General features: G+C 38.6%; 1 protein-coding gene across 3 annotated transcripts; it reads right to left on the bottom strand.

Annotated features, from left to right (window-relative positions):
* On the bottom strand, positions 1-13211 carry GCLM (glutamate-cysteine ligase modifier subunit). 3 transcript variants are annotated; one of them, XR_003252137.1, is made up of 8 exons: positions 12816-13211; positions 9512-9577; positions 7646-7730; positions 6824-6880; positions 5345-5547; positions 3960-4074; positions 2929-3138; positions 2131-2218 (listed from the first exon to the last, which is right to left on the bottom strand). XR_003252137.1 is itself a non-coding variant. In XM_026057503.1 (7 exons), the coding sequence occupies exons 1-7, from the start codon at positions 12933-12935 to the stop codon at positions 2049-2051; spliced, it is 816 nt and encodes a 271-aa protein (XP_025913288.1). In that variant the 5' UTR covers positions 12936-13210; the 3' UTR covers positions 1-2048. The 3 variants fall into 3 exon arrangements, 2 of the variants coding, with proteins under 2 accessions (XP_025913288.1, XP_025913289.1); XM_026057503.1 differs by lacking the exon at positions 2929-3138 and having other exon boundaries at positions 1-2218; positions 12816-13210; XM_026057504.1 differs by lacking the exons at positions 2131-2218; positions 2929-3138 and adding an exon at positions 3145-3652.
* Positions 13212-15256: the final 2045 nt, after the last annotated feature.

Here is a 15256-nt window from a genome sequence, read left to right as displayed (position 1 = left end):
TACATAGATTTCAAATTTTAATTCAAATTTTCAAGTTCCTCATGAAAGGAAATCCCATCTCTCTCACTTGAATGCAAAACAAATCAATAATCAGAAAACCTGATAAATTGCTACACTGTCAGTGACCCTACAAAAATAAGATCATCTCTTAAAATGTACTTTTCTATAGCAAGAAAACTGTTAATGGTTTACAGTAAGGAAATAAATCACAGAATCGCTGAGGTTGGAAGGGACCTCTGGAGATCATCTAGTCCAACCCCCAAATCCCATTAGGACAACCTGTACATTGTTTTAGCATAATTCTTATTTTGCAGTATTTCAATTTGTAAAACTGAACACATGCAAGTCTAATACAATACAGGATGTCAATAGTCCACCAACACAGAGAAACAGAATTTACAAATAGTGGTTAGTCATCAGCAGCACACAACTCTAAGATGGCACAGAAGTTTGAAATGAACCTCATCTTATTTTGAAAATCTGATACACACCAACCCTCCATAAAAAAAAAGACTAAATCTTGGTTAAGAAAAAAAAATTCAAACATTTTCTTGTTGCATTACTAGTTCCAGTTCTCTCCCTCTGTTATTTAACAAAACAACTGAAGAAGTCTAGGAAAACTTCCTAGAATTTGCCACATACAGGTAAGATACTTAAGGACTCAAAAATATCTTGATAAAAGTTAATGTTTTGAATTAATGGAATGGATTACAGTAAGCTGATACTTCTAGACAGTGCCTACAAGCATTGAAATTCCACTAGCTGCCTAAATAGTGAAAGTTAATTCCCTCACAGTCCAAAGCTCGAAATATGTAAAACCAAGTTAACAAGTACTAGCATAAAGCCCTGTTACTATCTGAAGTCATTAGGAAAATGCTTGTTTGATTTTAGAAACTTAGCATCAAGCCCCTGCTGAACTACAGGTTGAGTTTTTGGTATCTATTCTGATTTAAAGGCCTAGGAAATGAAAAGGCCTATTCAAAAGAAAGACTGTATTAAATGAGAAGCCTTGCCTTAGCTGCAGCAGTCTCTCTAGGATTCAAAAGCTAGCAGTACAGTACACATTAAGACAGCGCCACAAAGAAACATACGTAGCTTCAAGCTATATGCTAGTGTCATTTCTGAATGGCACTCGAGCAACAAAATTTCCTAGGCAACCTCAAAGTCAGTCATCCATTGTACATGATCATACAATGAACAGCCTCGCATTTACTCTCTCTTCTGTGGCTCCTGAATATCAAAAAACAAGCCACAGTTGAGAATAAACCAGGCACATTATGATTTTCAATTAACAGGTTTTTCATCACTTGTTTCCAGCTCTTACTTTAAACACACAATAATACATTTTCTATTTCAAACTGTAAAAATGCCATCACCCTTGTACATAAATTACAGAGGCACAAAGAAGCCAGAAGGAATTCAAGTAACACTCAAAGTAATTCTGAAGATGCTTTCTCCCTGCCTCCCAAACCACAGAGGTCTTTTATACTTTATTAGAAATAAACCAATTTTCCCATCCACACAAATTAAACAGCTGATGTGCCTATACCAAGTAATGACATATCAATTTTTTTTTTTTTGATAATTTTTCAGGAAAGATGAATTATCTACACAAATTAGTCTTTGAAAGTCTGAAATCTAGGTACCTACCAGGTTAATAGCTATTATTTAAGAGAAATTCAACCTGTTAAAAATAAAAATATACAAGTTTCTTTATACTACCTGAGGGTAGCTAAAATATAGTGATAGTTTTACAGTGTAGTGGTCATATAAAAAAAATATTTTGAACATTTTCTTTATAGATAATTTCAGTTAGAAAACAGTTTAATGAAAACAAAATATTTCATATTTTAAATGAACTGGTGAATAGGTTAAGAAAGAAAATTAGTATTAGAACACTGCAGACACTCTTGCTGACACCACTTAGAAAAATTACAACTTTTGGTCTTTGTTACAGCTGTTGTGAAAGTCTTCCTACAAAAGCAGCAATGTTCCCCTTGTCCCCAAGAAATTAAAACAGCAAGCTATTGTAAAAATGAGGAAGTGTTTTAAGAGGCATTTCTTTTAGCTTGTAAGATATAGCCTTTGGACTTGATAATTCCTCTGCTTTTAACAATGACCGAATACCGCAGAAGCCATAAAGGAGTCCATTCGTGGGCTTTCGTGTTCTGGATGCTTTCCTGAAGAACTTCTTGGAAACTTGCTTCACAGAGCAATTCTAAAGTTAAAAAGGGATATTCAAGCTTTAAATAATGTCATGTAAACAACTGGAAAAAATAACAGTAAGAGAAGCTTTGCCTACAGTCAAATATCTTAAGCTGTGCCAAATAGTCCCCAGATCCATTCTTCTGGAATGTGGGGTAAGTTCCTCAATATTAAAGAAATTTGAGACACTTGTTTTTGCCACATTAGCAACCAGAACTAATTAACTGAGACTTTTACAATATCAAGAGGGGTCTATGAGCAGAGCCATTAGCAGGATGTACCAAAAATTAAGTTTGAGAAGTCAGGTAGACAAACCAGAGGTGAGTAAAGAGTAAGGCTGAAATCAGCAAAGTACTGAACATTCTCAGTTACCTCTGCAGTCATTGGAAGCTCAAGATGTAGAACTTCTCCCACAACTGGGTTCACTTGTGCAAGCCCAGAGAGTATCTATTTGCCTGCTGCTCTACTAATGTTTCTATTGCACCAAAATTAAGAAAAATGGGCTTAAATGCCCTTAAAATATCACAAAGCAGAAAAGGAAGGACAATACAAATCCTGCAGGTGTTCCTCTTAAATATCAAAGGAACAATCTCTTGAAAGAGGAGAGTTCCCAAAAGATAGTCACTCAATACTCTTTAGCTGACCAAAACAGAAAAGTTAACATTAGCAAGCAACACGTAAGAAAAACCACTCCTTGCTTTGTTCTCTACCCCAAATCCTCACCTCTTTCATTTCATGACTTTTGATAGAGCATGAAATTGCAGGTTGCATTTTGGACTTCACAGGACATAAAAATTGCCAGATAGAATTGTCATTCATCTTCTGTGCTGCAGGGGCAAGTGCTGATATGTGCTCAAGCACTGATTAAATTCATTACTAATGACAGGGGTATTATAAAATGCGTAATTCACCAATACTGTCATATTTTCTCCTCTTGGGGGAGGGGGGAAGAGAAAGGAAAGAAAAAGTACTATCACCATAAACAGCTGGTCATGAAGACGACTACAGTCAGGGAATGAGCAAGATATTGTTCAAGACTTTTGGTATACAATTCCAGCAATATATTTAAGATATCATTATAGTAAGGAAGATTAGACAAGGTACAAGAGAAACTAATGCAATATCCCACAGTATTCTAGGGAGCTGGTAACTCAAGAGTTCTAGAGTCTAAAGGAAAGTCTCAAAGTCCTTCAATCATTAAAAAAAATGAATCACTGTTCTAAACAAGTACAGAATTTACACTAACTCTTTTCGTAATAATGCAATTTAAAAAAGTCACTTATTTGAAAGAGTCCTATTTAGACAAAGTTACTAGTTTACTAAACTATCAAAATCAACTGACCATGAATGTTACTTCACAAGCTGTTTCAAAGAAAGTCTCTGCAGGTATCTTTCATTTGTCATTTATTGGGCTTCAGCAACACAACTCATTTGATTCTATATTTTGCTGGAAATAAGCAATTTTTGAACAGTATGTAGTACATAGTTCTCAATGCTTTGTTCCATTTGCTTTTTTTAATCCTCCAGTTAAAACTATTCCAAAAGACTATCCCATCCTGGAAGACTGCTTTTATCTTTCTAGAAACAAAAACTTAAGAGCTTAATAGGAATATTTTATAAAGGTATACATTTAGAATTCTTTGTTCTGGATTCAAATGTAACAATGTTTGAAGCTCAAAGAAAAATTATTCCTCGCTTTGTACAGAATAAATGTATTTAGAAGTCTTCTATTAAGGTATCTGGTAAAGTCTTACCTTTTGGATCATTGTGAGTTAATAGCTGTATGTCAAATTGTTTTGCAAATGCTGTGAGATCAGGTGGCATAACACAACAGGAAGCTAGATTTACCTGGTTACTACTTGGTTTCACCTGAAAGTAACAGAATATTTTTATAAGAAAAAAAGCATATTAATGTACTTCTATTTTACTTGTTTCCCGATACCCTCTATTACAACAGAAACACTGCTTGAACAATTTGCCTTTGATTGCTGTTTTGACGTCTGGACAAGAATAACCCTAAACTTGCAGGATGCTGAACTGGTAATTCCTCCATCTGCAGTTTTCTGCAACACAAGACCCAAAACAAGGATAGAAACTAACGTCAAATACTGTCACAGTGAAACATATACCAATGCATTCTGGCTTCCAGTCTGCCGTGCTTCCTAGAGCAGCAGTTCTTTTTTTCTTCCTAGCAAAAACATTACGGGAGCTCTAGATTTGAAAATGTTTCAAATTAAAAACCCAGGTTTTTTGTTAAGGATATATAATTTGCAATCTTCCAAGTCTCCAAGTAAAGTGCCTAAATCAGATTAAGTTACAAGGGAATCTCCTCCATTGAGTCTTCGTCTGCTCATCACAAATTACATCCATGATCACCATGTAAGTGGTCATGAATGCCCCCAACTATTCTGCTCTCAATATATGCAACAGTGATGAGTACAAATCAAGATTCTTAGTATGACCTCTTATACAGATACAGTATGTTCACAAACTTCAAAAGAACACAAAATGGAGAAAAAAAGCAAAATAAGAGGAGCATTCAAAGAACTAATCAGGAAACAGTAAATTCACAAGCTTACACGAGCATACTACTACAGACCTCCATCACTCAAACATGACAAGAGGCAATCAGCCACACTGGACAAAAAAACATCACGCCACTTGATTCATAGTCTGCCTTCCTCCTTACACTTATGTTTAGCACTCAAGCAGCATTTTTCTAAAGATAAATCCTTCCAAGAGTAATAAAGCTGAAAGTGAAATAGGCTATGGTTTTAGACAGTCACTGGAATAAATCTGAAAGCTTTTTTTAGGTACTATTTATATTCCTTTGCAATACTATTTATAATCCTTTCTAAGAGCATTCAAAATTCAAACCTTCATTACTTCAAAGAACCTGCTACTGAACAGACCCGCAGTTTCCAATCTTTGCTGGCTTCATGTAAAAACACGGAGCAAGCGACAATCACAGTTGGAGCCTCCCCCACCGCAAACAACATAGTGACCATCAGTAATACGCTGAAAATAACAGGGCTAATTAATATTTTGTATATAAAACCATTTACAACAGAAGTTTATAACAATGTGGCAATCAACGCATCTGTCTCAGAAATGCTACAAATAGGAAGTTTGTTCTCACCTGTGCCCAAAGATACAGCTGCTCTAGCAGTATTTTATCTAAGTCAGAGGTACCTATGGCAACAATCTTTTTGTTTTGAACTAGATTTTCGAGTTCTTGCCAATAGGGTTGTAAATACTCCAAGGAGAGGCTAATTCCATCTTCAATAGGAGGTGGGGCAATAATGACAGAATCTAACTGAGCAACTCCAAGTGCAGAACATGCTGAGGAAAGAACAAAAATACTGCAAAATTGTGTGCAAGGTATGAACATAAGCACCATGACACTTCAAATTCTGCAAAAAACACACCTCCTGTTTTCACTCTGCTAGTTTGCAATTCACCATTTGAGAACTTTGAGAGTACCTGTAGTCAAGGATAGTAACACAAAGATTTTAACAAAGAATCAAAGATAGAGCTGAAGGCCAAATTTCAATTATAGGTCTCACAACAAAATCAAATGCAGCCTGAAGCTCTTTTCTCCTTTTCAGTGTTAAAAATATATTTTTCCTCAAGACAGTGATGACTAATACAATCCTCAATTCCATCAATTTCTTACTAAATTCATAATCTTCTCCACCAATTATAACCCAAATACAGGACACAGAAGATCTATGCAATATATGTGAGGAGTCAGATGAAAAACACACCCCATTATGAACATTTAAATTGCAAGAGAGAAGTGGCAAGTCTTGGAATGTCACAGAGCTTTATAAAGAATGCAAGTCATGAGGTCTCTTCTGCATAGTAAAAAGAATAAAACTAAGTCACTAAAAGTATTTTCTCTTGAAAGATGACTCTACCAACATATTTTTAGCAAATGATACTACAGTTTAGAATAAAGACACTATTAAATGGGGTATTGCTAGAAAAGAATGATGCCCGACCCTTTTTTCTTTGGAAATCCCTCAGGCCCAATCTTCCAAAGTGGTAAAGTTCAGTACTTGTGTTGCTCACAACCATGGCTATGATAGACAACAGAACTTTAGACATCAGTACAGCCATTGTATTTTATTTTCAGTAAAATTGTTTGGTCAGTTGCTTGTAGCACTGTTTTATTTCTCAAATAGCAATCTCAGAAATACCATACAGTTAGTACTGAAATTCATATTGTGTTAAAAAACTGGCAACCAATAAGAACTGACAGGAACTTACAATATCACTGTTACTAAAACATTGTGTGCTATTCACTATTTAACCAGTTTTGTATGAAAGAATAAAAACTTGCTCCTGCTTGGAGCAAGGAATGAGATATGAGTTTATGGACCAAGGACTATTGGAGGGATGGGGGCGGGGGGGTTCCACATTTATTAAGCTTTCTGACAGAAGCAACATTATTTTTTTTTCCCCCTCAAAGTTACTAAGGTCCTTCTATAGAGGAAAAGAGAACATACTTGTGACAGTCATTGAATATACCTCTTAGTTGGAAAAGCTCTGAATTCTATTTCTAAATATTTAAGTCAGAATGAAGCCCTACCAGATGTTTGAATCTCACACTTACCCATGCCAACTGCATCTCTGATTGATGAAGAGTTTGATCCAACGATGAAAAGCTTTGCTATTTTCAAAGAAACTAGAATCAATAACTAAAACAAGCCAGCTACTACCAAATAAACAGATATTTACTACTTTTGCTATATACACTATACATGAGTTCTTGGGTAAAGGGTTCTTAAGAATGTATACCAGCCACTTCAGAAGACTGAAAAAAACTGTTCTGAAAATTGACCAATAAAGACACTGTTCTCTTAAATTTGAAAGTTGTTATATAGTCTCGAAACAGGAAATCATCTAATGGATGATCTGAACAACCAGAAAGTAGGATTTAAGCATCGAAACACTAAGTGGTAATCATAACATCCTGTTTAAAAAAACCCCGAACTTAACAGTACAGACAGACCTCTTCACAACTTACTGACACTCAAAATGTACTAGTGTTAGTTTGGACTGCCTCCTTCAAGTTCATCATATTCAACCTGGAAAAATTATGCAAATAAATGTGCTTCCAATGCTATTTCTTAATTGCAGAATTAACTGTAATAATTTGTATCAGAAAAGTCAACTAAGGTTCATAAAATACATTTAAGATCTGTTGAGAGGATGGAAGTTAAAGTAGAAGACCGCTGAGCTGTTAATACCTGAAACATTAATTCAAGACTTTCTTGACCAAATTCTAGATTCCCCAAAGCAAAGTAGGACAGGGTATATTACTGTTATTTCACTTAACAATTACAAAACAAGAAAAATATATGAACACCCTATTAATAACAGCATATGAAACCTTTTTATCATCACCGGATTTATCCCTTGACTCTGTTCTTACCTGATACTTTCAACTCATCTCTTTCTTCAGGATTTATTTTTTCTATAGCTTGAGCTACAGTACATTCCAGAACCTCCAGCACTTCCTGCAGTAAGCACACTAGATTTAGGAGCAACTCATCACTAGAAGACAGTAATAAGCTTCTCAAGAATGCTTTTAAGTAATTCAGCAAGAAAGCCTTGCATCACAAGTATTATAAAAATGCAATGACACAAAGAAGACAGTAACCCAATGCTTCTTGACTTCTATGAGGAGAGCAGAGGAAAATAAAGATGTATGAGATGACCTATATGCTCATAACATCAAAAACATGAATTACTGATCAGTATTGTTGGAATAAGCTTCAGTAGAGATCTTGCTTTTCTGATGTGAACATATCACTGACAATTCAAAATGCCTTGCTAAAAACAATGAGAGAGAAGGAAGGGGGGGGGAAAGGAGAACCCTCAAAACCAGTTCATTCAGTTTTAAAAACTCCACCGTCAGAACTAGTAGTTTGGGGTGTTGGGTGTGAAGAACTTTGCATAATAATATTTTGTAATTTCAGTAAATCCAAACATGAAAATGCTGAAAAATACAGAGATTTAAAACAACTATTTTATAAAATAACTATAGTAAAAATTTGGAAAATTTCAGAGGTTTCACTCTCTGTCCACATCTAAGCCTAGACTGAAATCTTATGTCAGCTGGTACAAGGTGACTTTTCTTGAGGCTTTATCTACACAAAGTTTGTGCTTTTATTTATTTATATATATATATATGTGTGTGTGTGTGTATCTGTACACATACACAAACACACACACACACACTCTTCAACAAGAACTTCTTCATAATTCCTGCTATCATACAAAAAAAAAATCTTCAAGTGAGTCATGGAGTTATTCTATGCAGTCAATGTTTTTAAAAAAGTTAAGATTTTTTGAATTCTCAGAAACCAGTATAATTCATAAAATAATTTGGAATTATGCAGGTAATATGTTTTAAGAGAAAACTTAATTTACACTAATAATTAACTTTAAAAGGATTTCTACACCTTATGCAGACAAATGTTTATATTTATCTTCTCAAGCGATCATTCAATCTTCCACAAATCATACAGCAATAACTGCTTCACCACACTCCAGCATGGAATACAGCAACTAGTAGTTTATGCCAGCATTACCCAAGAACCAATGAGCATGAACGAAAAGAACCATCAGGAAAGTTACTTTTTATATGAAGTATGTTAATATCTCACAGAACAAATAATGTATTCAGTGGGAGCTCATTACTGCTGTGTTGATTTTCAAAAATAATACTGAAAAAGGAACAGGCAAATACACTAGATCTTGATGTCACTTGGCCAGGAACTTGGTTTTAATTACTACCCATAAGCCTTTACCTCTTAAAGGGAAAACTGCTAGTTCTGAATCTTCAGGAATATTTCTGAGACAACCAAGGCTACACTTAGAGTTCCCCTCAAACTGGGCAATTTTCAACTATCTAGTTTATCATCTCCATGAAAGAGTCAAAGTTCAGAAAATTCTCCACTGAGTTTTTACAAGCACACTAGCAAACTTGTAAGGTACATTAGTTTTTTGCAATGGCCCCAACAATAAGCTTGAAATCTTACTAACCAGGACATCTATTTTACTAAGAATTGTCTTGTTTCTCATCAACAGGATTGTTTAACTCAGTGTTTCTTAGCCTTTTCAAACTTACTAAATATTAAAAAATATAGGAGTTGAGAAATATTTTAAGATATCTGGAGCTGCAGATGCATTTATATAAACTTAATAGATTAATTTATATTTTAAAAGGTGTGAAAAGAAAAAATATTTAGCTGGTCACATGTAACACACACATGAGATGCAGAACATCTCCTACCTGGTTTAGATCTTGTCCGATCTTTGAGCTCCATTCATTCAGTGTTTTTTGAATGCAGTCCCGCACCTATAAAATATTTTTTCATATTCTTGTATAGTTACATTACAGTTGCACAGAAATACAAAGAGTCATAGGTGTATTAGGAGGACTGACAGAAGGTAAACTAATGGCACCATTCCTTCAACCGCAGAAGATTATTCCTTCATAGTTTCCACTGGAAACTTGTTCCAACTAGTTTAATTCTACTTATATGTTTTCCTCTCCTCTTTCACAAAAAATTTTAGCAGTAATGTAAGTATTGCGTTTCATGTATTTCTCAGGTCAATGCCACCTTTAAAGGAAAAGAACACTTCTAAGCAAAACAGAACTAGTTTTATTAATGCAGAGATTCTTAGGTTTGAATGTAGTTGGATGGTAATAGCATACATGCTACATTGTTGGAAATGAGAATTCATTAAATATTCAATACATTCATTATATTCATTACTTTTTTCCAAGATGCATCTGCCCCTTGTTCTTAATTACCTGCCTATTCCATTGCGCCATATCATTAATGCCTTTAAGGCATCCATTACTGAAGATGGAAACTAAGATCCTACCTTGCAGTTGCATTTTTCCTGCATCCACAGATGCAAAATTCACCTGACCAGGATTCTGATCATGGGTCTTCTTAAACATAATAAGGCGCTACTACGAAGTCTCAACAAGCTAATTAACTGCATATTGCACCAATGCTTTAGCTGCTCCAGTGCTCTAGGTTCCCACTTATACAACTTAGGAATTGTTATCCAGTGGGCTAAGTAAAGGTACAGTCAAACTGATACCTGTTGCAGACAGAGACCCTTCATGAGCCACTGCTTTACTTTACTTTTCAACAGTGTATTTTATATCTGTGTCGATACCTATTTTTTTGTAACATCATACAAAAAAATTGAATTGCAGTTTCCTGTGGCAACTAACACCAATTCAGAGAGCCCATAATAACATCAGCTGCTTGTATGGACTGACAAGTATGGAAGCCAACCCCCCACCCCCTCCCATAAGTAAAAGTGGTTAGCACAATGTTTAAGACATAATACAGTGAAAATATTTTGTGAATACAAATTCTAAGCATTCTTTCCTAACCATTTAAAAATGGGAGGGAAAAAATAACTGAGTCAAAAGGCAAGAATTGACTCCCCCCACCAAATAACTAATCACAAGGCTGGAACTTCTTCAGTACATTCTGATGTAACTTATGTTATCTCTTCATTTCTGAGAAAAAGTGAAGTGCTAGTATATTCTGCATATAACTGCCACGCAACTCTCTCACTTTGCATTTCCATCAAGTCAGTATACACTAACCTGTTCCCAAAGCACACCACTCCCCTCCCCCCCCACACACCTCCTAACACATGTGAAAAGCACGGTGTATTTGGCTGCTTTGAACAGCTTTTCCAAATACCTAACTTATTTCCAAATAAGTTAGGTCCCCAAACTCCTAACTTAGTTCATATTCTGCAGAATTTTGCCTTAGATTCTTACACTAAAAAAATGTACACACAAATTACTCTAAATAGAGCAGTTAAAAAATAATTTATTTCCAATAATTAATGATGATTATTGAGCTTTGGAATTCTAGTAACTCTCAGAAGCAGGCAGTCTTATGTACAATCGCAGATTTCTCTGTAAACAAATGAAGAAAAATATCTTAATTGATTAGGCATGCACCACTTTTATACAACTCTCCAGAGGCAAGGCTGTCTGTTATGATACAGCCAGCTTTTTGCTACAGAATCTAACCCTATTTCACATTAGGCACAGGAAGGTTGCCATGTGATGGTAACTTTTTAGTTTGACCTGGTTGCATATTAGAACAAATAACTTTCATATGATGAATTCTTCCTTCTTATTACATCATCCTTCTAGACAGTCTATTTTTTATACCATTTTTACATGACCTGTACGAACTCAACCAACTTCTGTAGTATCAACGGTGCCACTATATAGCATTAACCAGCTGAAGTTATAGTTCTTGTGGTTATTAAATGACCATTTTCAGATTACTGTGTAATGATGAGACAGCAAATACAGAGGTTCTGAAGACTATGACTAAAGGATTTCCACCCACTTGTACAGGATTATCTAACTGTTGGCACACATTGCTAAAGGTAAATATTTTTAAACTATTATTTTTAAATATTAATTTTTTTCAAAGTTTTATCAAAAATGCCATCTATAGTCTTTACAAAAGACAACAGTGGCTGAGACCTGTCACCAAAAATGAGTTATTAAAATTAATTTCAGGTTAGAAAAGAGAATTTTCATCATTTGCAATGCAAGTTCATACCAATTTATATCTCTCTTGCCAAAGAGGTGTCAGCAATCTACTTTGGCATTATAGCCAATACCTAATCTTGTAATGGTCATTATTCCTTGAGACCAGAAACATGGTCTGGTTTCATCAGCAAGAGACTTGAACACAGCAAAGTTTAAAGTTTCACCAGGTAGACAAATGCCCCCGGGTGGAAGGTGTCAGGGCCTCTAACCTGTTGCTAGCAAAGCTTCTTCTGGCTAACACTTCTACTGCTCGCAGAGAGAGCACCTTGGTTTTCATGCGTATTTCAACAGCAAAACCACATTCACTGAGAAGGAATTAGCCCCCACAGTGAGGCCGGCCCTGTCAATACTGCTCTTCTGAAGACCGGACAGACCTGACAGAACCCGAGTCTGACTGCCTTTTAACTAGGCTACAGTACATAAAACAGACTTCAAAAAAAGTCCAATTGTCCTTTCTATTTCATACCCGGATAGCGCGAGCATAAGATAGTATTAACGTTACAACAGGCAGAAGCACAGGCAACAACGCCGCCCCGGCTGTGCCTGGAGCGCGCTGCTTACCGCCGCCGGCGCCCCGCAGCTCGGCGCCGCGGGTGTTCTGCGGTACAACCAAGGCGGCCGTTACAGCACCTAAACGTTTGCGCCGCGATAGCGGACACCGGGCGATGCCTTCGAGTATTTTATTCCGGGTATTCCCCTGAGCGCTCTGGGCTTTCTTGCTCCCGACTCCGACAGAAGGTGCCTGGATGCTCCCCCGGCCGCCATGCGGGCCACACCGCTGCGGCACAGCGCAGCCCGCCCCGTGAGACGCCCCCGCCGCCGGGGCTGCGCTGGGCAGCCGCCCGGCCGCCCCCAGCCCGAGCCCGGAGCTCGTCCCCTTCGCCCGCCGCGCCGCCCTGAGGCGAAACTCCGGCGCCAACGGCCGCCGGCACCTTGAGGGGAAGCCCCGGGGCCAGGAGCCGCCCCACGCCCGCCCCCTGCTCACCTCCTCGCCGGGGGTGGCCGGGCACTTCTTGCGCAGGCAGCCCCAGTTGAGCAGGTTGCCGGTCTGCAGGTTGAGGGTGGTCGCCTGCTCCAGGAGGGCGCGGGGGCCCTCCGTCCCCATGAAGAAGCCGCGCGTTGCGGGGGCGGCGGCGGCGGCGGCCCGGCTCTCCGCGATACCTGCCGTGGCGGGCAAAGGCGGCTCTACCCTCCCGCGGCGCGGTGACTAAGCAGAAACAACGGAGGGGGAGCGCTCTGTAACCGTCCCCGGTCACATGGCACGAGGACAATGGGCGGCGGGGCGGGCCCACCCGCGAAGGAGGGCAGCGGCCGCGCTTCCCGACGCCCGGTGCGGAGCCCCGCCGGCCGCGCCAACACTCACGTCACGCGCCCAACGGCCGCCCGCCCGCTCTGCGCCTGCGCGTCGGCGCTCGCCAGGCGCCTGCCCTCGCTGGGCGGCCCGGGGCGGGCAGCGCCCCCTGGGCGCCGGCGGCGGCACGGCACGCTGAGCGATGGGCGGGGCGATGGGCGATGGGCGATGGGCGGGGCGACGGGTGGGCGCGCCCCCCCCGTCCTGCTTGTCCCGGGCCGCCTCGTGGCCACGGTGCAGCCGCGTCCCTGTTTCAGCCCCCAAAGAGGAGCCGCGATGAGAGCAGGAAGAGGAGTTCGTCAATTATAAATAGTTTTGCTGCATCTAGAAAATACCCTATTTTGGTTATATTTCATCCCCTGCTTTAGTTCCCGGCAATGACAGCGGGAACTCTTCTGTAAGTGATTCTAATGGGAAGCACTTAGATGAAATAGATTATTCTGTAAATCAGTCATTCAGTAAGTTATTCTAATGTGCCTAAATTTATCGTTTTACACATATTTTTTATTAGGTGCTCTCAAGCTTTAGTCATGACACTCTGAGTTTAAGTAACAAATTGTGGTTGATAGAAAATGAGGGAAAAAGCCCCCAAAAGGAAACCAAATACTTATTTAGGTTTATGTTTACATTTTGATGAAACTTAACGTTTAATTCAGACTACATTACTCCAGTCTTATGCCAGATGATTTAAATGAAGATACATTGGGTGAAACATGAAGTGAGTCACTGCAGTGACTCAGGACGAGGGTTTTGGTTCGTTTTAAGACCAACTTGTTGCTGGCGCGATGCGCTGAATGTTAAAGTCCTCCTGCATTACAGAGCCAAGGGTGAAGGGTTTTTCTTCTATGCATAACTACTGTGAAGGGGAACAACAAGCTCTAAATTGCAATTTTGCTGTCAGCACTGCAATCTGAATTGTGTTCCTTACAGACTTTCTTCCCTGGGCTGTACATTGAGCCAAAGCATCAGCAATTTGCATAACTTCTCTCCATCCAAAACATCCTCTGAACACTTTCTGCTATAGAGCATTAGTCTAAATGTTTTTAATATTTTTGTTTGAATTATTTTTACATATTTGATTTGATTACTTTTACATATTTTTAATGTTTTCTTTATATGAATACAGAACGTGTGGAACTGAAATATACTGAAGGAAATGTGAATTTATTTGGAAAATCAGTAATTTTGTTTTTTTTTCTTTAAAATAAAAACCCAGAAAGATTAACCTGGCCCAGAGATTAACTGTACAAATTCATAATTGCCTTGAAGAGGAGTAGGTCCGTAGCTGTTCATAGATTTGTCCATATTTACACTAGTAATGAATTCTGTCCTGTTGGGTCTTTCTGATCCACCTTCAAGCTTTCCAGTAGAGGCCTCTTTTTTTTTGTGAAAGCCATTTTTTGATATTGCATTTAAGCAGCTTTGGTTTGGGTTTTTTTTTTTCATTCTATGGAGTCAGGTTAAATTTGGGGATTGCAAAGGGTTTTTACGCAGTGCAAAACATAAATGCTTCTGATTAATGGAAATTTATAGCAGTGGAAAAGCAAGTTCCTTTACAGCATATAGGATTTGCTAATATTTAATTACTTTAGCTCTAGAAAAAAGGATATCATTTAATGAATACTGATTGGAGGAAAAATAGTATCAGCTTCTGTACTGCTTTAAGCCATACATTTAATCCTCTGGGGCTACAGGCACACCTCACGCTGAGGAGAAGAGCCCATTCCCGCGTAGTTCTGTTGTCAGTCACATCACTGCTGTAGCGTAAGGTTTAGTGTCAGAGAAAGAAGGGGAATGTTTCTGGATCTTGATCGATTATATTTTTGCTGGTTCTCCCATTAAGATACTTCATATCAGTAAAAAATAGGAAATACGATTAATTTCCTGAACTAACTCTGTAACGTCCGAGGAAAAACACATTTTCCTTTTGAATCAGATGCCACGGAACTGTCATCTGTGTAGCCGGCGCACGTCAGCGATTTCCCCCCATTTCTGGGCACGGGAAACCGCGGGACTTGGTGCACTGGAGCTACCGGCGGCCCCGAGCGCTCCCGCAGGCGCCCCGAGAGGCGGCT

This window comes from Apteryx rowi, unplaced genomic scaffold (assembly GCF_003343035.1).
Source record: "Apteryx rowi isolate R43461 unplaced genomic scaffold, aptRow1 scaffold_14, whole genome shotgun sequence".
NCBI classification, from domain to species: domain Eukaryota; kingdom Metazoa; phylum Chordata; class Aves; order Apterygiformes; family Apterygidae; genus Apteryx; species Apteryx rowi.
Note: the sequence above shows the minus strand (reverse complement) of the source record. Positions and strands in the feature narration are given on the sequence as shown.

Excerpts from the sequence above, each read along its gene's own strand:
- GCLM (XM_026057503.1), bottom strand. The coding sequence starts at position 12,935 with ATGGGGACGGAGGGCCCCCGCGCCCTCCTGGAGCAGGCGACCACCCTC. Across the intron at positions 7,731-9,511 it reads TCGGACAAGATCTAAACCAG|GAAGTGCTGGAGGTTCTGGA; the intron begins GTAGGAGATGTT and ends TGCTTACTGCAG. Across the intron at positions 6,881-7,645 it reads AGATGAGTTGAAAGTATCAG|CAAAGCTTTTCATCGTTGGA; the intron begins GTAAGAACAGAG and ends CTTTGAAAATAG.